We start from the raw sequence: 20,957 nt of genomic DNA on the forward strand, positions 1-20,957 counted from the left end.
ATAAAAAGCCATAATTGCTGTCCACACCATGTCTTAGCTCATGCGGTAAGGGTAGCAGAAGCATGGATGTAGGATTACAAATTCTAATTTTTCCCTTATTAGGTGGACCATTTGGGTTCTGCTGAAGGCATATTTCAAAAAATAAATTGTTTGTTCCATTTCCTTCAAGGAATAACAGGATCAATTCTAAATTTCTTCAGTCTTTTGATTGGTTTTGATTATTTTTCTTTTTAGCTATTTTTTTCTTCTGGAGCGTTCATGCCAAATGTGGTTTTGTTGAGTGATTAGTTTCTTTACCTGCCACTTTTCCTGGTGCATTTTAGCAAGCTTAAATTCTTCTGAAACTTAACTCATGTTTGTATACGTTTCTCAAGAGCGGTTTCATCTCCTTACAACTGTTCTTCTGTGAATTTAGGCCTATCGTGACTTAAAATTTCACCTTTAAAAAAAGCGAGATTGTGCTGTGCTGCAGGGATATGCAAGAGGGACTTGCATTACTTCATGAAAAGCTTTGTCTGCATTTAGAAAATGGTTCTGTCACCTTAGTCTTATGTTTTGAAAGTGTTCATGAGTCTTTGGTCACCTTCTCATGTATACCGCCTTTGTCAGCATAATTGCAGCAATTTTCCTTGCTAATTTATTTGGTCAGTGATAAGAAACAACTTGATGGATAATACAAAGACATCAATTAAGTGTTGTTAAGCATTTAGGGCAGTTTATATTTAAATTAAGACAAAAATAGTAAGCGTATTCAGTACCTGTGGGATTTCTCTTGTCCTTCCAGAGACACGTTCTGTGACCAGCAGCCCAGTTCCTGCTCCCTCAGCTCCCCAAACATCAAAAGCTTCTAAGCCCTTTGGTTATGGATATCCAGCACTGCAGCCGGGATACCAAAATGCAGCACCACCTACACCAGTACAGACCAGTAATCCAGGACACCATCCTGGCTTTCAACACTATCCACAGGTTTGTGTTGTTAATGAAAGACGTACTTCATGAAGTAACTTCATTGGAAAAGTATTTTCTGCATGATACATTTCTTTTTTCTTTTTTTTTTTTCTTTTTTTTAACATTTTCAAACTTTATAATTTCTAACACTATATGTTCATTTTGATGTCGTAGCTCTGGATCTCAACTCCTTATGAGAAGGTTTTTGAATTAAAATTTTAAGTGTGTCTCCTAGGCTTAACAAGTTTGTTTCATCAAATGTTGCCAGCATCTACAGTTTAAAGGTTTGGTGTTTCAAAAAGCTGTGCTTTGACAGGAAACCATAAAACAGCACAATGAAGCACTTGATCAGCAAATACACACTTGATCAGAACTGTGGGCTATGATCTCAAGTATTAAATTGTGTTACAAGCAAGGCCTGGCAGAGCAATGTAGAAAATGGAATGTACTGATTTACAAATCCCCTTCTCTGAAATAAGGCCCAGCTGGCAAATGTCCCCAAAATGCTGTTGTAGATGATCCAAATTCCTTACTGATCTGAGTGTAGTACTGTAAGTTAGCATATTAGTGTGAGTAGCAGTGCCAGGGATGTGATTGTTGCCCTGCGCTCAGCACTGGTGAGGCTACACCTTGAGTACTGGGTTTGGTTTTGGGGCCCTCACTACAAGAAAGATTTTGAAATGCTGGAGTGTGTTCACAGAAGGGTGGCAAAGCTGGTAAAGGGTCTAGAGAACAGGTCTGGTGAGGAGCAGTGGAGGGAACTGGGGTTCTTCAGCCTTGGGAAAAGGAGGTTGAAGGGAGATGATCTGTGCTCTCTACAGCTCTCTGCAAGGAGGTTGAGGCCAGGTGGATGTTGGTTTCTTCTCCTTAGTAACAACTGATGGGATGAGAGGAAATGGCCTCAAGTTGCACCAGGGGAGATTTCAGTTGGATATTGGACACTGCTTCTTCAAGGAAAGGGTTCTCAGAGACTGGAACAGGATCCCCAGGGAGGTGGTTCAATCCTCCTCCCTGGAGGTGTTTAAAAGACAGAAGAGATGTGGTGCTGAGGGACATGGTTTACCACCAGTCTTGGCCGAGTTAGGTAATGGTTGGACTTGATCTCGAAGGTTCTTTTCCAACCAAAACATTTCTGTGATTCTTTGTAATATCCAGGAATTCTGTCACTGTTTTGGAGGCTGTGTAAAATAGGATTCAGAGGAAATATTTCATTATTTCAAACTTTTTTTAAGTTGAAAGACTGGCCTTCCTCTTCACAATGATGATTATGTGAGGAATTAGGCTGTTTTCAGGCCTGCACAGTAAAAGAATAAAACCCAACAATTCCAGATTGCAGCAAGTGGAATTCCAGTTGGACATGTAAGTGGAAAATTGTTCAGAATGGGAGTGGGGAAGCATTAAAACATCTTGCACTGTGAAATCTTCAATCCTTAGGACTTTTCGAAACTCAGCTGGGCAAGCCTATGAGCTACCTGATCTAACTGTGAAGTTAGCCTTGCTTGAGCAGGGATTTGGACTACCAGACCTCGAAGTTGTGTTTTCCTCTCTTCCCTGGTGTTTTGGTTTGGTTTAATTTAATAATAAACAAAGACTTTGAAAACTTACATTGTAACATCTTTGAAGAGGGGAAAAGTTGAGAGCCTTCTGGTCACTTGTTTTGTTATGACTGGACAGCTTGAAGTGTGACTTCCAGTGTTGATTTTGAAGCTTGGACTCAATGATCTTAGAAGTATTTTCCAACTGAAATGAGTCTATAATTCTATGAACTTGAATTTTGTCCAATGATAAATACTTGGAAAGTATGTCACATTTGTCTTAACGTTTTTTTAACTTCTACTGTGCAACTCTCTTCTTGTTCGTTTAGATTTGTTGCTAACTACTGTTGTTACCTGTTACTTGTTTGTTTTTAAAACCTATCTGGAAGAATTTGGATTACAAGAAGATTTAAGGTGGTTATTTGAATATGATTGTTTTTATACCCATTTGCAATCTCTTACTTTCTTTCAGCAATATCCAGGTGTGAACCAGCTGTCCTCTTCCTTAGGAGGGTTAAGTCTGCAGCATTCTCAGCAGCCAGAAAGCTTGAGACCAGTAAACCTTACACAAGATAGAAATATTTTGCCTGTATCATCAGTTCCTGCACCTGTGCCTAACTTGAATTCTGATCTTAGGAAATTAAACTGCAGTCCCGAGTAAGTGTCTAGAACAGCATCTTTGTATTTTTCAGAGCGTCTTTTATGTTTTCAGAGCCTGATCTTATGTTTTTCAGAGATTAATAATATTAGCATCTTACATTTTTTTCAGAGACTAGTCATTATCTAAAGTGTCAGAAAATGTCTAAATGGAATCCTGACTTTAAATCTCTGTAATGAGATAATATAACCTCTTTCTCTTGAAAATAAGTTTATCCTGTGTCTGTACACAAATGTCCTGCCATCAGAATCTATTTTATGCAGTGCGAGTTTAGCTTACTTAAAACATTAAGAAACCTACTTAATCTTAGCCTAGTTGTATCTAAGAAACCTATTTAATCTTAGCCTAGTTGTATCCATCTAAAAACAATAGTTACTAATAAACACCTCAGTGTTATGCATCATAGTTCATAGAATATTTTTGTAATATTGCATAGGATTTTTTCCAGAAAATGATGATCAAGCCTAAATACACTGAATAAACTGTGAGTGTATTTTACTGTGGTAATTCTACAATCAGGATGTATTCCTTTCATCTCTAATTAACATTAAGTAGTATTATCTGCTGTCCCAAGTCAAGTGCAGTGTGGTGCAGTGGAAATTATCCTCCCGCAACAATCTTAATTTTAATCCTAGAAGAGATTTTATTCATTGCTCCAAATTAACTCAGTTTACTGCTCTAGTGACAATGCATGGTCCCACCAGAAAAATCAGAAAACTGGGTCTCTTGAAATCATTCTGAGGTGTGGAATGCTTTGGACAGCACTATTCTTGCATTGGGGTTTTTTGTGCCCTTTGTTTAGCTGTAAGTCCCTCCTTCACTTTGCAGACACAAAAGAAAAGATTTTTGTCTCTTTCAGTATTTGAGATGCTTTTCACCTGTTAGATAAATATTACTTTGAGAACTAGTAAATAGTGTATTTCTTGTTTAGTTCTATCTTCCCCAAAAAATCTTTATCATGCATAAAAAATAAACCAATTTACAATGAGGTTTGTACCTAAAGCAGTTTTATCTTTTTATTGCAAGGTCAATTGCATTGCTGAACTACTAAACTGGGGAGTGAGGGAGTACTATTTATTGAAGGCTTTTTTAAACTCTGATGTGTAAAATTTTATTAAATAAATCAGCTTTGTCAAACAAGGGACTTCTTAAATTTCAAATTCTTTAAAGTCAGGTGTTAACACAATGTTTTTAACATCTTTTGAAATTTCAACAAAAAGTTTTCTTTTCCTTTCAGCTCATTTCGATGTACGCTGACAAATATTCCACAGACACAGGCTTTGTTAAACAAGGCCAAGCTTCCTTTGGGTTTGTTGCTGCATCCCTTCAGAGACCTAACGGTAAATTAGCTTGCATTTTTTCCTTAGTGTATGTACAGAATATATGCATTTTTGTTCAAAACAATAAAATATAATGAACTGTAAGTCCTGAATTTAAAAGTAGCAAAAAATTGTTTGAGACTTACAGGGGGGGAGGGGGGGGAAAAAAAGCTTTGAAGTTCCTGCTTCATTGAAAAGCTTTGGACAAATCCTTCAAACCTTTTTCCTTATTGGAAATATTTGCGTGGCTGTTGTTGTCTGAAGCTCTGAATTACTGCTCTGTGCTGGACTCAGAGCTGTCAGGCACTCTTGAAAAGGTGTTTACAGTGGCCTCTGGAAGAGAGGTGCTCATGACAAATGTGTAACTAGCGTGCCACATGCTGTCAGTAGAAACTAAGCACAACGGAAGACTGAGGGTTGTGTTCATGACTGTTAAGCAGCTCCTCTCCATCTAATTTCTGTGTTATTATCTAAAAATACAAGTGACGAGTGGTGTTCTCAGGGGTCAGTACTGGGACTGGTGCTGTTTAACATCTTTGTTGGTGACATGGAGAATGGGACTGAGACAGCCTCAGCAAGTTTGCTGGCAACACCAAGCTGTGTGGTGCCATCAACATACTAGAGAGAAGGGATGCCATCCAGAGGGACCTGGACAGACAGGCCAGTGCCAGCCTTGTGAAGCTCAACAAAGCCACGTGCGAGGTCCCACACCCGGGTTGGGGTAATCCCAAACACAAACACACGCTGGGTGGAGAATAGATAGAGAGCGTCCCTGGGGAGAAAGACTTGGGGGTGCTGTTGATGAAAAGCTCAACATGAGCTGGCAGTGTGTGCTTGGAGCTCAGAAAGCCTACTGTATCCTGGGCTGCATCCAAAGAAGTGTAACCAGGAGGTCAAGGGAGGTGATTCTTCCCTTCTGCTTTGCCCTGGTAAAACCCCGTGTGGAGTACTGTGTCCAGCTCTGGAGCCCTCAACACAAGACAGACATGAAACTGTTAAAGCATGTTTGTACATGATCAGAGGGCTGGAGCATCTCTTACAGAGACAGGCTGAGAGAATTGAGGTTATTCACCCTAGGAAAGAGAAGGCTGCAGGGAGATTTTACAACATCCTTCCACTATTTTAAGGTCCCCAGGACAGATGGAGAGCCTTTTACAAAGGCACAGAGCAATAGGACAGGGGGTAATAGCTTCAGACTGGAAGAAGCTTGATTTAACTTACACATTAGGAAGAAATTCTTCTGCATGAAGGTGGTGACACACTGGAAGAGATTGCCTAGAAAAGTTGTGGAGGGTCCAAGCGTGGAAGTATTCAAAGCCAGGTTGGATGGGACCTTGAGCAAACTGGTCTAGTAGGAGGAGTCCTTGCCCATGGCAGAGGGCTTAGAACTAGATGATCTTTCAGGTCCCTTCCAACCCAAACTTTTCTATGATTTAGTGAAAAAGGTGAATAACTGTCTCATGTGACTTTTTGCTGTATAATGAGCGTTCTTTGTGCAGGGTTTGCTAGCTTTCATATTTAGTTACTCAAAGTTGTCTTGTCCTTCATAATTCCTCGTATCATAGCAGTTGTGTTATCATAACTATGTAATTGAAAGTCATTTTATTAAAAATATTATTACATCTTTGATTACTGAGATTGGGTTAAGACAATTACATGTTATTTCTCCTGATTTTTAGGGGGGAGGATATTTTTACCAGGCATCATCATTGTATGAAAATAAACTGAAATGATACAGGGAGAGATGATAGAAGATCTGGTCTTGTGAAGCTTTTATACTCTGTGCTGCCCAGGGATTTCTTTCCCTAAAAGCCATTATGGACCTTTGTCACAGCTTTCCCTTGTTTCTTTTCAGCAATTACCAGTAATAACATCAAGCACAATAGTGAGGTGCAGATCCTGCAGGACATACATCAACCCTTTTGTTTCTTTCATTGATCAAAGGAGGTGGAAATGCAATCTCTGCTATAGAGTTAACGATGGTAAGCTTTTGTTGCGGGAGCTGCTTACATTTATAGAGTCTGTTTCTAGTATTTGCATTACATCAGTCTGTGAGATACCTTAGATTAAAGTGATAGTGCTCTTAAGATGTGTATCAAGATCTCTGGATCGTAAGTCAGATGTGCTGTGCATTTTCTGAAGCAGAAGGTTGTTTTTCTGTTGTCTGGGAGAAGAAAATGTATCTTAATCATCTGACTCCACTGACTGTTGCAATATGCAAGTGCAGCAGGGTGACAATACTGTCTGCAATTCAGGCCAAAGATTTATGAAAGACCATACAGATTGAAGCTTCTTGTTGTGAAATGTTCTATTTGCCTTGGTATTTTATAGTTGGGGATGTATTGCTGTTTAAAATAAACCTTCTTTTGTTTCCACTCGATGTTGCCAAGCAGCTGGATGTTGCTTGGAATAGTTGAAATGTTCCTTTGTTCTGTGTATCCTCAATGTGAGTTTTCTGTTGTTTGTGATAACTGAAATATGTCTGCATTAGTTTGCTTGTACTTGGCATAATGGCTTTTATTTTCTGGCAAAATACACAAACTTTTCTTGTGGGGGGGGGAAAAAACAATTAACCTTTTTATTTTAATAGTTCCTGAAGAATTTATGTATAATCCCCTGACACGATCTTATGGAGAGCCTCACAAACGGCCAGAGGTCCAAAATTCTACTGTGGAATTCATTGCTTCCTCAGACTACATGGTAAAGAAAGCTTTCATGGTAACTTCAAAAGCAGTAGCACATTAATAGAAGTACATTTGAAATTAATGTTGCATATTGCTCCAGTGGTGTGCATTCATTTTCCTGTGAAGGTCCTCGTAGCATTGAAAATCATTTAAATTCTTTATTTATTCTGAGTTTTGGCAAATGTAGCTATTCAGAGGCTTGTGCCCGTTAAAGGTATTTGTAATGGCTGTAGTTGAATGTGGTGTAGTCTAGCTTGAGTCTGAGGCAGTGTGGTTTCTGAGTTTCTCCCTCACTTTGACGAGGTTATGAAAGATGAGTAATGGAATACTGACAGAATGAAGATGGGTTCAAATGTGTAGTTAGTAGTTAGTACCAATTCTAAGTGGGAGTCAACCTGCAGTGGCTGGGAAAGGCCCTGTTCATAATGATGTTATTAACAACAGCAAAAAGAAATTCTTCTGTTGCCTTTGAATTGAAACACTGCAGCCAAGACTTTTGGCAGTGAGTAAGTGCAGCTTGTTAGACAGTTGGGAAAATGATCAAGGTAAAATATTTTAACCCAGTCAAATGAATTTCGTTGTCCGCATACTGGAAGAACAGTGGTTTGTTGAAGACTGAATTCCCTGTCTGGTATTAGAGTCATGTTTGAATTGACTGTTGGAAGAGACTAAAACATCCAGTTTCTGTTCTGAAGCATAAAATCATGTGCATATTACAAATTTGAATTATGAGCGACTGAGTATTGTGCTTGTCTATCCATATGACTCCTAGTAAATCAGTTTTATTTTACTGCATATCTATACCTTGCAATTCTTTTCTAAGTATTCCCTTTTCCCAATTCCCCTGCTAATGACTAATCATATTTAACATTACTTTAAATATGTTTTTTGAACTTTATTTTTATGTCTTTACTTTGTAGCTTCGTCCTCCTCAGCCTGCGGTATATTTATTTGTTTTAGATGTGTCTCATAATGCAGTGGAGGCTGGATATTTGACAATAGTCTGCCAGTCATTGTTGGAAAACCTAGACAAGTAAGAATATCAATAATGTTTGCAAAGTAGCTGATGTGTTATTGTGAACAGTACTAACCTACAGTTTTGCAGGAAACTTGCATGTAGTGCTGAATCATTCTGTCCCTGAAGGACAAAAGTTGTGTTGTCTGAGATTCTGAAATGCAGCTCACATCTTAAACAACAACAGAAAAACCCAGCTCATAAAGCCAAACCAAGCAAAGGAAGTTGTCTGGGACTTGTGCTGAAATGCTGAAACCACTAGTATGAGTCTGTCTAGGTGAATTGTGATGTCAGCTTGGAGTTTTTGGGATCACTGTTACCTGTGCTGCTTTCCCTCTTCTCATTTTTGCACTGAAACATCACGTGTGTGATTGTCAGTGCTGCTTTTTTGAGTGAGGGTTAATAAACTTCACTGTATTCAGATCTTTTGAAAATGGATTTGCCTCCTGTGAAGGCCTTACTCTGAAAATTGTCTTTAAAACTTTTTCTTGGGAAACTTGCTTTTAATTCCTGATCAAGACATCTACATGTACAATAAAATTCTTTACATTTGTTTATCTCTTTAGTCTTTGTTCAGGTCTTGACAGATGTTTTGTTAACATGAAACATGCTCAGTTGTTTTAGGAAAATTCATAAAATCCTATGCCAAAGCAGTACATCCTGTTAATTTACATACCCAGCTAATAAAAACAAATATTTGCCTCTGTTGCTTTTGTTTGCCAGCACTGTTTTCAGCACTTGCTTTTTTTTTTTAATTTCTATAATCATGTTTAGATTTTCTTTGTGTTTTTTTGAATAGGAACATGGTCCAGATGAGAGTAAGTCTGTTGTGTTGTAGAGGCATTGGATTTTGGTTTAGAGCTCTAAGTACTCTGTTAACTACATTAGTAAATGGGGAATTTGAGTTATGGATAACAGAACAGGCTATTTTCTACTGAAGAACTGTGAAGGCTGCCTTCTTTCATGTGTCAGTGTAATGTTTAAACGAGGCTCTCTCTCAGAACAAGACATCCATATATTAGCAAATGCTCATCTGTAACAGTCCAGTGAATTGTACCATTCCACCTTTTCAGAAAATCCTGAAGAAATACTACTTATAATCGTGTTTTAGACCTCCTTTATTTCCTTCTCCCTTCACCCCTGTATACATGAGCAGAATTTCTGCTAACATCATCAGGAGCTGTGTGTTTGTATAAGCGTCTTGGGAGAGAAATGTAGGGCTTAACTATTTGTTTTCTAATGCTTCAGGCTGCCTGGAGACTCAAGAACAAGAATAGGGTTCATAACATTTGACAGCACTGTTCAGTTCTACAACTTGCAAGAAGGTTTATCCCAGCCTCAGATGCTGATTGTATCAGATATTGATGGTAAGTTAAAGAAAATGGAAACTAAACTTTTGAGAAGCTACTTTTGCCTTTTTTTTTTTGTCTCAGGAGAGATACTGGAATCTCTCAAATGTTCTGTTAGTAGGTCAATTTTATTGAATGTATAGGAGATACATTTTTAAAATACTCAAACTAGAGAGTAGGTGGTATTTTAAAAGTGAGATTCAAATGTTAATTTTGCTTTGAATAAAGCAAACTTTGTATAGACTGCATTATTCTCTTGAGTACTTGTGACTTTATTTCATCATACATAGAGCAGTGGGCAGTGAAATGTTTTATTTCAGTTTAATGTTATTTTTTCTTTAATACAATGCTTTTTTTTCCTGTTCTCCCTACAGATATTTTCCTCCCCACACCAGATAGTTTACTTGTAAATCTCCATGAAAGCAAAGAGGTATGATAGCTCAAAATATATCATTAAATGAAAGAGTTGCTTACAAAAATAGTTCTTTTTAACCTTTGAATTCAAACCTGTTTTCAGAATACATAACTCCAATGCTCATTTTTAATTACAGAAATATTCCAAGTTGTTTGGTTGGATGCATCATAGCTTTTAAAATTGACTTTTTCCTCCGTATTTTGAAACAAAGCAGATGTATTTGGCACTGATTGTCCCACTTAAGTTATGGCAGCATTTTAGGAATAGCAGAAAATCTCGAGCTTGCAAAATCTCTTGAACAGATCTCCATCTTTCCTGCAGCTGATCAAAGATCTCTTGAACGCATTACCAAATATGTTCACCAATACAAGAGAAACTCACAGTGCATTGGGCCCGGCTCTTCAGGCTGCGTTTAAACTCATGTCTCCAACGGGTGGTCGGATATCTGTGTTTCAGACTCAGTTGCCATCTTTGGGAGCAGGACTTCTGCATTCCAGAGAAGATCCCAATCAAAGGTCAAGCACAAAGGTAAGAAAACTTCCTTTAATATTTATCTCACAGGGACTGGCCATGTTTTTCTGACTTGATAGTTCTGCAGGTTAACTCCTGGGTCTTGTTTATGGCATCACAATTTCACTAGATGTCTATCACTCCATTTCTGTGTTTGCACATTTAAAATCACTGGTTCATACATGTGTGGTATTATTGTTTCAAAGTGCACAAGCTGTCCTTACGCTTTTGGTCTATAGCTTTTCTTTGCAAGCAAAAGAAGCTGCAAATCGCTCTGACTCAGTTAATGCCAACCTGGATTTTGAACCAAAGCATGGACCTAAAACATGATTTCCTGCTGTTCTGATGACCTTGTTTAGAGTATCCAGGAAGTGTTACATAGTTGCAGGAATGTTTTATTTGTATGAGAACGTAAAGTTTCTTGTAAGTGGAGTCTTAACTGTAAATATAAACTAAACATGGAACACAAGGAAAACAATTTCTGCAGGTTGAAATGCCTGTAAATTACTGCTTAAAGGAAGCTTCCTTATGATACTTTGCTACTGAATATTATCCATGAAGTCTTAAGGGAGCACAATTCGTTGTCTCAACACTTTCCTGTATGATTTTTTTTTCACCAAAGGTGGTCCAGCATCTTGGTCCAGCAACAGATTTTTATAAGAAGTTGGCACTGGACTGCTCAGGCCAGCAGACTGCTGTGGATTTATTTCTTTTAAGTTCACAATATTCTGATCTAGCTTCTCTGGGTAAGGAGTATTTCATGTATGCATTCACTGTTTGCACACCATTGTCTTTCTTCAGAAGCATAGGCTATTCAGGAGTTCTTAGATCTTTTTGCACCTGTGTAAATGCAGTTTATGCTGCAAAGGAATTGACTTTGAAGTTGATAGCATTAAAGAGGAGTGTTGGATTGATGGTATCAGACAATTTATTCTGGGATTTCACAGTTTTAAACAAGAAGAGACTCTCCTGCTCAAGAGCAGAAAACATTTAGATGGTGAGGAATTAATAAAGTTTAATCACAGGGGTAGGGTAGGGTTCTCATCTTCAGCGTTAAGCCAAGATTTGTCTCTGCACATGCTCATTTAATCATGTGGAGGCAAAAATATTTCTGCATGTACTCCTGTGTTAGCTGCCACAGGTAACATACTTACTGAAGTGTATTGTTAGATCATTATGTGCTGTGGTGACTCATCACTGTCTTCAGTGGCCTGAGTCTGGGCCAGTTCTCTGTCTTATAGGTATGGGTCATTATCAAGAAGAAGGTGAACATAGATGTGACTTGCAAGAGGCTGAACACAATTTGTGTCCTGACTTCCTGTTATCTCTTACTTATATCTTTTCCTCCTTTACAGCTTGCATGTCCAAGTATTCCGCAGGATGCATCTATTACTATCCATCTTTCCATCGTAGCCATAATCCTGCTCAGGCTGAAAAGTTGCAAAAAGACCTTAAAAGATACCTTACCAGAAAAATTGGATTTGAAGCAGTGATGCGCATAAGATGTACAAAAGGTTTGTTTTCAATACCACTTTGCATGCAAGATAGGAATGTGCTTAAGCTTTAGCAACACTAGATTATTTCACTGAAGATACAGATAGTTGCATTCTGTGTATGTTATGTTAGCTTTTACCATGCATTTTTAAGGGTTTTGGTTTTTTTTTTTTTTACTTAAGATAGCACCACCTCACTTCAACTGAGTTGATGTGTAGTATAAGGGAGTCATTCAGTTCAGTGTCCAAAATTTGCTGTGGGATCATGCTGAAATGTCTCATGATTGATGTTAGTGATTCTGTGCAAGAGTTAGTGTAACTATTTCTACTCTTTTCTTAAATGTAGCTTCAGGACTGTGGGGTTCAGTTATTGCTAGGATTTTTTAGGATGTTTTAACCTCACCCTGAATTATTTCATCTGCTTTCAGGTCTTTCAATACACACTTTTCATGGGAACTTTTTTGTACGATCTACTGATTTATTGTCCCTTGCCAATGTCAACCCTGATGCTGGATTTGCAGTACAAATGTCCATCGAGGAAAGTCTGACTGACACATCTTTGGTTTGTTTTCAAACAGCTCTCTTGTATACCTCCAGCAAAGGTAAAAACTTGAAATTAATTGGCCACTGGACTTTTTATTTCTTTTTCTAACATAATCTTCATATAGCTGGTTCCATACCCTTTTGTTATTCTCCATACCCTGAGAGAATCTTGCCAAACTACTGAGCCTATTTGGCAGTTAATGACATAATTAAATTGTTGTAAATTCTATTTCGATGGGAAAATGCCATTTTTTATCCATCTTACTTAGAGATGATCCAGCAAGATTCCTTTACTCTAAAGGCAGGCTGTTATCACAAACATTTGTCACATGCTTTGACCAGAATCACAGACCCATGATGGTAGAGTGGGTGGGCATAAAGAGGAGCAGCAACTTTATAGTATAGAAGATGCCACAAAATTTGGGAATGGTGTACTTTGTTTGTAGGATCAAGCCACTTATCGTGGATGTTAGAAGCTAGTTTGTGTTAGGAACTAGTGGTGGTTGTTAAGATGAATGCTTTAGAGCGATGCAGAATTTCAACAGGTTTAGAGACAGGAATGGGAGAAAGCAGTTTCGTAACAGGTGTTTGTACAGAGCAAGTGCATCTTAGATGAGAGGGGATACACTCTAATGCCTGAATTTGTGTATCTCTACCAGGAGATATGCATACTACATGATGATTTTTACTTCTACTAGGTGAACGTCGAATTCGAGTGCACACGCTTTGCTTGCCTGTAGTAAGTTCTCTGGCTGATGTGTACGCAGGAGCAGATGTACAAGCGGTTGTATGCCTCTTAGCAAACATGGGTGAGTATAGGCCAGCCAGATTTGATTATCTTGATGGATGTTCTTACTTTTGCCAGCTGTTTAGATGAGCTAATGAATGAAACTCTGATATTGTAGAAAAAGGTTGGAATGGAACACGCTGAAGCCTGAGAACACAAAAGATGACAAAATCCAAGTTATATCAAAACTATGAACTGAAGTGTTCCTTAGTCTGAATGCTTAGTTGACTTCAGTCTTTTAAAAGGAGCCTTAAGTTGTTCTCTAGAGTTAAAGGGTCATAACACACTGGGGTCAAAACTCAATGTTGTGTTATCATGGTTGTTATCTCCAGTGTTATCATTCTAGGATTACTTAGAGTGATTCGGTTCAGTGAGTTGCTTGAGAATAAAGGAAACTTCTGACAACATTGAATTCCACATGTGAATTAGTTTTCTCTGCTTCTATGCTGTTCTTGCTAGGTTGAGGATTCTTAATTATCCCCTGCTTGGGGTTCATCAGTAGCTCTTTGATAGACTCATCTCTGCCATTTTGTGTGTGGCCCTGTATGGGCTGTTGTATATTAGTAGTCAAATAAATTAGAACGAATTATATTAGACAGTTTCAAGGCCCAGCTTGACAGAGTGCTGGGCTGTCTCATTTAAACTACCCTGAAAGGTTGGACTAGGTGGTTCTTGAGGTCACTTCCAATCTGGTATTCTATGAATCTAAGAAAAAAAACAATCACTTCTCTATCTGGTCGTAAGTGTGCATTCAGTCCAGCAGATGGCTGCCTCCAACCAAAGCATCTGTGACCCTTTCTCAGCAGAGAAAGATGAAGTTTCATTTACAGTAATCAGAATTATGCCATTGAAATAAAGGAAGAAATTACTGGTGGGAAAAATAAAAATAAGTACTGCATCTCTGAGGTGGGACAGCAAAGAGTTGTATTGATAGCTAAGTTATTTATATAGGGTTCAAGACAGGATTTATATTAAGACTTTAAACAATTTATTTAATTCTCCAAAAGTAGGAACTAGGGAGTGGAGATCAGCCACACTGTATTTTTAGGCATTGTGACAGTGAGTTTCTGTATGGGCAATCCTCTTACTCACTCCTACAAAAGGTTAGGAGCTTATATGTGAGTTTAAAGAAAAAAAAAATTATAAAACCGTGAAGTATCACCCAAAAGCACAACTAATATCTTTGGAATTCAAGGGAATGAGTAAGATCAACTCTGGTAACTTCTTGTTTCCTCCTAAACCAACAGCTGTGGATCGCTCAGTTTCATCTAGTCTTGCAGATGCAAGAGATGCCTTAGTTAATGCTGTGGTAGACTCCCTGGCAGCGTACATGTCAACAGCCTCAAATCTGCAGCAGTCCATGCTGATAGCACCAAATTCCCTCAAGCTGTTTCCACTGTATATTTTGGCCCTTCTCAAACAGGTATGTATAATCCAGCAGATTGATGTTTGTTGTTTCATTCTTTAGCTCTAAGTAAAGCATTGGCTTCGAACTGGGAGAAGCTGGATTTAGATTAGTCATTAGGAGAAAGTCTTTCCCCTGAGGGAAGAAGCACTGGAACAAGTTGCCCTGAGAAATTATGGAGGCTCCAATCTGGGAAGTGTTCAAAGCCAGGTTGGTTGGGGCCTTGATCAGCCTGGTCTGGTAGGACGTGTCCTTGCCTATGGCTGAGGTTTGGAATTAGATGATTTTTGCTGTCTCTTCCAACCAAAACCGTTCTGTGATTCTTTGATAAACAGTGTTAACACACTTCTAAAATTAGGAGAATCAGGGTTTCCTCTGAGCTTACCATGCATCAATGAGCTTCACAGGCCAGTAACGTTTACTGAGAATGAAAATGAGAAATGCTTTCCCAATCATAAGAGTTTTACACAGTGTGGGAAATTATTTTTTTTTGCTTTTTTTCTCTTGCATCAATAAGGAGCAAGAATGGAATAAGTCTTAAGAAGTATTGTGTTGAAGTTGAATCTAAGTTCCTATTGTATCTCAATAAGATTTCTTTACAAAAGCTTTGACGTCTTTACTTGACACTTTCAAATAATCTGGAATGCACTGACTAGATGTGGTATAAGATTCATTTAAGTATCTGTACAACTAACCAAAAGGAGGATGGAGAGAGGTGGTCTCTTCTCCCTTAGAAGCAAGTGATAGGAGAGAAAAAGGCCTTGAGTTGCACCAGGGAAGGTTTAGGTTGGATATAAAAAGAAAATTCTTTACTTGAAAGGGTTCTCCAAGACTTGAACAGGCTCACCCAGGGAGGTGGTTGAATCCCCATCCTTGGCAGTGTTTAAATGATGCAGAGATGTGGTGCTGAGGGATGTGGTTTAGCACCAGCCTTGGTAGAGTTAGATAGTGGTTGGACTTAATGACGTTAAAGGTCTTTTCCAACCAAAAGGATTCTACCAGTCAGAGTAAGAGCTCTGTTCTCTTACAGAAAGCGTTTCGAACAGGCATGAGTACACGCTTGGATGATCGCGTCTATGCAATGTGCCAGATGAAGAGCCAGCCACTCGTTCATTTGATGAAAATGATACATCCCAACTTGTACAGAATAGACAAATTGATTGATGAGGTAATGTATGAAGCCTATTTGATAACATTTTGTTTTAGTTTTATTGGTCTGTTAAACCTCGTGTTGAACTAGGTAATGGTTGGACTCAACAATCTTAAAAGCCTTTTCCAATGAAAACAATTCTATGAATGCTTCTGAAAGTTTGGCATCTATAGCATGAGAAATGTCACCTGCACAAATGAACTTGTGCTGTTCTGTTTTAGGTAGTAAACCAGTCTTTAGGTGAAGTAGCGTTCTACAGTTGTTAGATGTACATAATCATTTTAAGCTTAACATGGAGTTTTGTTTCATGAGACTCCTCAAAAGTTTGCTAGACATTAACAATGGTTTCTCTTGTTTTGTTTTACCTTGTTAAGATATAAAAGAGATTTGTTTCTACTCCAGTGTTACTTAGTTTTGGTTTTTATTGCAGAGCACAATACATGTAAATGACAGAGTTGTTCCTCAGCCACCTCTTCAGAAGTTGTCTGCAGAGAAGTTGACAAGAGAAGGAGCTTTTCTTATGGATTGTGGTTCAGTAAGTTACTGATTTCACACATTCTTGTTTGGCTTTTTTTTGTGGTATTTTGTTGTATTAAAAAACGAACAACCACCAAAGCCATTCATGCTGTGTTATTAAAAGCAGTCAGCTCTCAACAGTAGCAGTGTAGTGAGTCAGCATTCTAGACAGCCTGGCAGTAATCTGTATTCCAGTGAAAGGCTTTCATAGTTTGTTCCTCTGAGGTCAGATATTAAGGCTTTCGAGGTTAAATTTTTTCCATGCTTAACTGATCAGAACATACGAAGAGGTATGTTGGGTTTTGTTTGGTTGTTGGTTTGTTTCTTTTTTTTTTTTTCTAGAAATAGTGGACTTCTGTTTCCCAGATTTTTCTCTTAGTGGTTCATTGTTAGAGAGAATGTAACACATACGAAGGACTTACTCATTGGTGCAGGAACCTTCTCAATACAAATAGAAGTGGATTTGTGGTTTGTGTGACCTAAGAGTTGCAAGAGTGCACTTGCAGGGAGTGAACAAAATCTATAGATACAATTGAAGGCATTTGCAGAAAATTACATTAAAACACACTTAACTGGATAAAGCATTACACTACTTGGCAGTCTAGACTAAAGTGCTAGAGCACTTGTGTAAACTTCTCCTCAGCTTCCCCTCAATCTTGTATGAGGTCAGGGGTTCCCAGTGAATGTCAAACTAGCTTCTGTTTCCAGATGTCTGACATAATTACTCTAACATGTTTTGATAACTGATCCTGGTCTGGCAGGGGGTTTGGACTCAGGTCTCCAGAGGTCATTTCTGCCCTCTACCATTCTATGATGCTTTACCATGTCTTGCTTAGACTGGGATGTCAGTGAGTGGTAATTGGCACAGTGGTGTGACTTTGTACAATTTCAGTTTTTTCATTTTAGAAGGTAACATGGGAAGTTGCTACATTGACTGTTCCAATGTACATGTGTCCTGCATCTTCAGTCTTTCAGTTTGCATTCTGCCTGCTTTGCCTTTTAATGATCTTACTCCAAATGCTGCCAATGTATTAATAAATAAACATACAAATAATGAATACAGATGTACATCTGTGTATATATACATATTTACATGTGCATACATAGAAGGTGTATGTACATAGGAATGTATCGTAATTGCAGCTGGAGCTCTCAAGTGATTCATTTGGATGCAAGGTGTTCTTCTGGTGTTACTCCAATTACATCACCTCTTGTCTCTCTAAAATGTCTGCAAGGCCTTTCTTAAAACTGATTCTGACATCTCCCAGGTTTTCTACATTTGGATCGGAAAAAACTGCGATAACAATTTCATCAAAGATGTCCTTGGATACCCAAACTATGCGTCAGTACCGCAGAAAATGGTAGGCGTTTTAATGAGCTGTGCTCTCTAGTGCCTGCATTTTGAACCTATATTTAATCTATTCTGCATTTTCAGTTTTAATTATGTAATTATGAACGAGGTAATTTTTATTGGGTGCCTTTTAGCCCTTTGCCACCTTCGTAAGAGACAGAAATTGTCAAATGCTTTCAAGAAAAGAACGTGAACATGTAAATTTTTACATTCATAGAATGCCAAAAAAATACTCTTATGGTGTTACTACTTTTATTATTTTTATGGAAATACATGTGGGCTCACAAGAATAGGATGAAATTATATACCCTGAATAAAAAACTTCTCCATTCAGGCATGTTAACTGTTATGTTTAGGGTTCTTTTATTGATACGGTTTTCAGAAGCCTTGTGTTCTTCTAGTGTAAGATACCAGGTCTGTGGCATGACGTGATAGGCCTGGAAGTAAAGGGTAAGAGTTAAGTTTTGCTTAGTTTCCAAGGCTTGATTCAGTGTTAAAAAGATGTTCTAGCTGTCAGAACATCAAAGATCCCTGTATGTGTATTTTCATGGAGAGGTTTTTGTTACGACCTGTTCCCATAGTCTCATGCCTGAAATAGAGCAGCAGTTACAGAGAATACCCCTCTTCTGTGGGTAGTGATTCCAGAATGTCAGGCAGTGGTGTGTAAGAGTGGACCCTTTTAAGACACCAGGAAAAGTCAGAATCAAATGGTTATATTCAGGTAGTACCAAAAACATGTTAACTGTTGTAAAAACACATAGAAAGGCATTTTCTGCTTGTAAAGCTTGCATAGTGTGAAGAGGAAAATTAAGTGGCAAGTAGCAATTATAAGTACAGATTCAGAATGGTGAGCTTTAAGACCTCTACAAAACTGGATTCCTTGTTCAGAGCTTTTAATTTGCTTGTATTAGCAGTTTAAAACTGTCACCTTTGATCAGCTGGTGTAGGTATTAGTTGACAGAGTTCTTAGCAAGAACTTGGATAAAGGAAGCATGATAACTTTTTTTTTTTCTGATGGTCATATAGCATCAAGGTCTTTTTTACTTTTCTTTTTTCCAGCTCATTCCCCTAGCCAAATAGCCAATTCTAATCTTTGCTTTGAAACTAGCTTACAATTCAGGTTTCAATTCATGTTTTGTTCATTTTCTCAGTGATGCAAAATGCAGCATGTACAGATTTGATTGACAGAGCAAGATAGAGGCAAGGAAACTGGAAAAGCAGCGTCTTGATAGCTGCTTAAATGAGCTTGCTGTCTAAAATCTTTTGCATTTCTAAGGCAAGTGAAGTTAAAGATGTACTGCTTCCTACAGAACAGATACTACTTACTTTAGGAAAAATGTGTATATGTAATGCAGGCCTGGAATTTCTTAATAGAAATTGTGTTTTGGGCCATGTTATGACTGTCAGGAACTATGTTTTTTAAAGAGTTTTGATAATAAAAGATGATGACTTTTCAATTACCTTCAACCAGACACAACTTCCTGAGGTAGATGCACCTTCTTCAGAAAGGACACGATCCTTTATTTCTTGGCTTAGAGACAATAGACCTTTAAGTCCAGTTCTTCAAGTAATAAAGTAAGTATTTCTGTTAAGATAATGAGTAATTATTGGCAATTTGTATTTGCAATTTCTAGTTGACACTGATGAAAGTAGGAATATGTGTCCCAGAAGAAACAGTTTCTGTATCTTTGGAGTTGATGTAGTGCTGTCACCTAAAACCTTTTGGCAGCAAAGGTCATAGTTGAATCTAGTGCAAATTCAGTTACTACTAGTTTTGTTGGTAGTAATTAGTTGCATATTTTTATGTTGTGAAGAATATAATGAAGTACTGTATGTCCCAATTATCAGTGGGGTTAACGAGGTTAATTTCTGGTGTATGTTTTACAACTTTTTTATATATATATATATGTGTGTGTATATATATCCATTCAGTTATGTTACTAATCTGTAGATGGTTTAATAATTGATATATGTTAGTTACTGAGCTCCATACAGCAGATGAGGAAGTTCAGAAGCCTTTTCAAGCCGTGACCCTCTTCTATTCTATAATTCATGACCCTTTTCTATTCTATAACATGTTTATACTTAGGTTTACGTTTTGTTTGTCTTTTCTAGAATACTCAGTTTATTGAGCTGGGTGGGAGATGACATTTTAGAGAGCATGATGACATTCTTACTCAGATAAATGGTGGTTAAACACAGGGCTGGCTGAAGCTCTTCCACTGTTGGCATTGTGGCTGCTGCTTGAATTGTGAGCAGTGCTGAGAGACTGTGATAAACAACAGAGCTTTACCTCGTGCTGCATTACACCAGTACAAAACACTCTGCCCCAGCAAGTATTTGCTGTATCCCAGCAAGCTTTTATTAGGACAGTAATTTTATATATTAGGTCTTTGACCTGTTTACCTTCTCTGTTCTGTTACTAAACAAGAAAAACAGAGAATGGATTGAGCTGTCATGTAACCAGAGATGTAAATTTTCCCCTTTTTTTTGGTGGCTTTTATCAGGTTTTAATTTAAACCCTTCTGAATTCCTTGCCACCAATATATTTAATTTCTAAAACCAAATTGTTTTTACCTTTTTGTGTTTCTGCAAGATATTTTAAATTCTATTTCACCTACTTTTCAACCTTTTTGTAGTTTGTAAAAAGATGCTGTTTTGTTGTTTGTTTATGCTGTTGTTTGAGATTCCTAACTCAGGTTTACTTCCTAAACTTGAGAATTACAATTGTAATCTCTTTGAACGGAATCTAGACTTCAAAGGGCAATAAGCAATTTGTTAGAATTTATGCCTTTGCTTGAATCTATGGTGGATATTTTTGGTCAGTGTTTGAACTAAAACACCTTCCTCTCTTCTTTCAGAGATGAGAACCCTGCCAAAACAGACTTTTTTCAGCATTTAATTGAGGATCGGACAGAAGCAGCGTTCTCATATTATGAATTCTTACTTAATATTCAACAGCAGATTTGTAAGTGAGCAAGCAATAAATAGAGGAAAACTCCTGACTGCAGACAGAAGCGTGGGCCAAGAGAAGCATATGTGATGAAAGTGGATGCTTGTTCTTCACAATCTACAGTGACCAGCACTGTTCTGGAAGCTTTAGAGCTAAAGAAGTATACGTTTCCAAAAGAATTTTGCAGATTTACTTCAGTCTAAAAGTGCTTGGAGTGATGAAGCTGTTTCACTAGTAAAGTTTGAATTGGTTTATACATGTTTCCAGTTATGCAGCGGTATGGTGCTCTGTTCATTGCAAGCTGGTGAATTTATATAGCTATGTGA

At 37.9% G+C, this 20,957-nt stretch overlaps 1 protein-coding gene across 1 annotated transcript in view; it reads left to right on the plus strand.

Moving 5' to 3' along the window:
• Positions 1-20,957, plus strand: part of SEC24B (SEC24 homolog B, COPII coat complex component) — a 42,945-nt gene extending 21,988 nt beyond the window's left edge. Inside the window, exons 6-24 of the mRNA XM_054383275.1 lie at positions 785-966; positions 2,956-3,140; positions 4,379-4,481; positions 6,316-6,442; positions 7,051-7,160; positions 8,065-8,177; positions 9,408-9,526; positions 9,883-9,938; positions 10,245-10,451; positions 11,056-11,179; positions 11,789-11,947; positions 12,355-12,528; positions 13,168-13,278; positions 14,504-14,679; positions 15,692-15,829; positions 16,242-16,346; positions 17,596-17,688; positions 19,150-19,253; positions 20,540-20,957. Coding sequence (XP_054239250.1) covers positions 785-966; positions 2,956-3,140; positions 4,379-4,481; positions 6,316-6,442; positions 7,051-7,160; positions 8,065-8,177; positions 9,408-9,526; positions 9,883-9,938; positions 10,245-10,451; positions 11,056-11,179; positions 11,789-11,947; positions 12,355-12,528; positions 13,168-13,278; positions 14,504-14,679; positions 15,692-15,829; positions 16,242-16,346; positions 17,596-17,688; positions 19,150-19,253; positions 20,540-20,654 — 2,501 coding nt within the window. The 3' untranslated portion in view covers positions 20,655-20,957. The remainder of the gene's footprint in view (positions 1-784; positions 967-2,955; positions 3,141-4,378; positions 4,482-6,315; positions 6,443-7,050; positions 7,161-8,064; positions 8,178-9,407; positions 9,527-9,882; positions 9,939-10,244; positions 10,452-11,055; positions 11,180-11,788; positions 11,948-12,354; positions 12,529-13,167; positions 13,279-14,503; positions 14,680-15,691; positions 15,830-16,241; positions 16,347-17,595; positions 17,689-19,149; positions 19,254-20,539) is intronic.

Source organism: Indicator indicator, chromosome 8, assembly GCF_027791375.1.
Source record: "Indicator indicator isolate 239-I01 chromosome 8, UM_Iind_1.1, whole genome shotgun sequence".
Classification (NCBI taxonomy): domain Eukaryota; kingdom Metazoa; phylum Chordata; class Aves; order Piciformes; family Indicatoridae; genus Indicator; species Indicator indicator.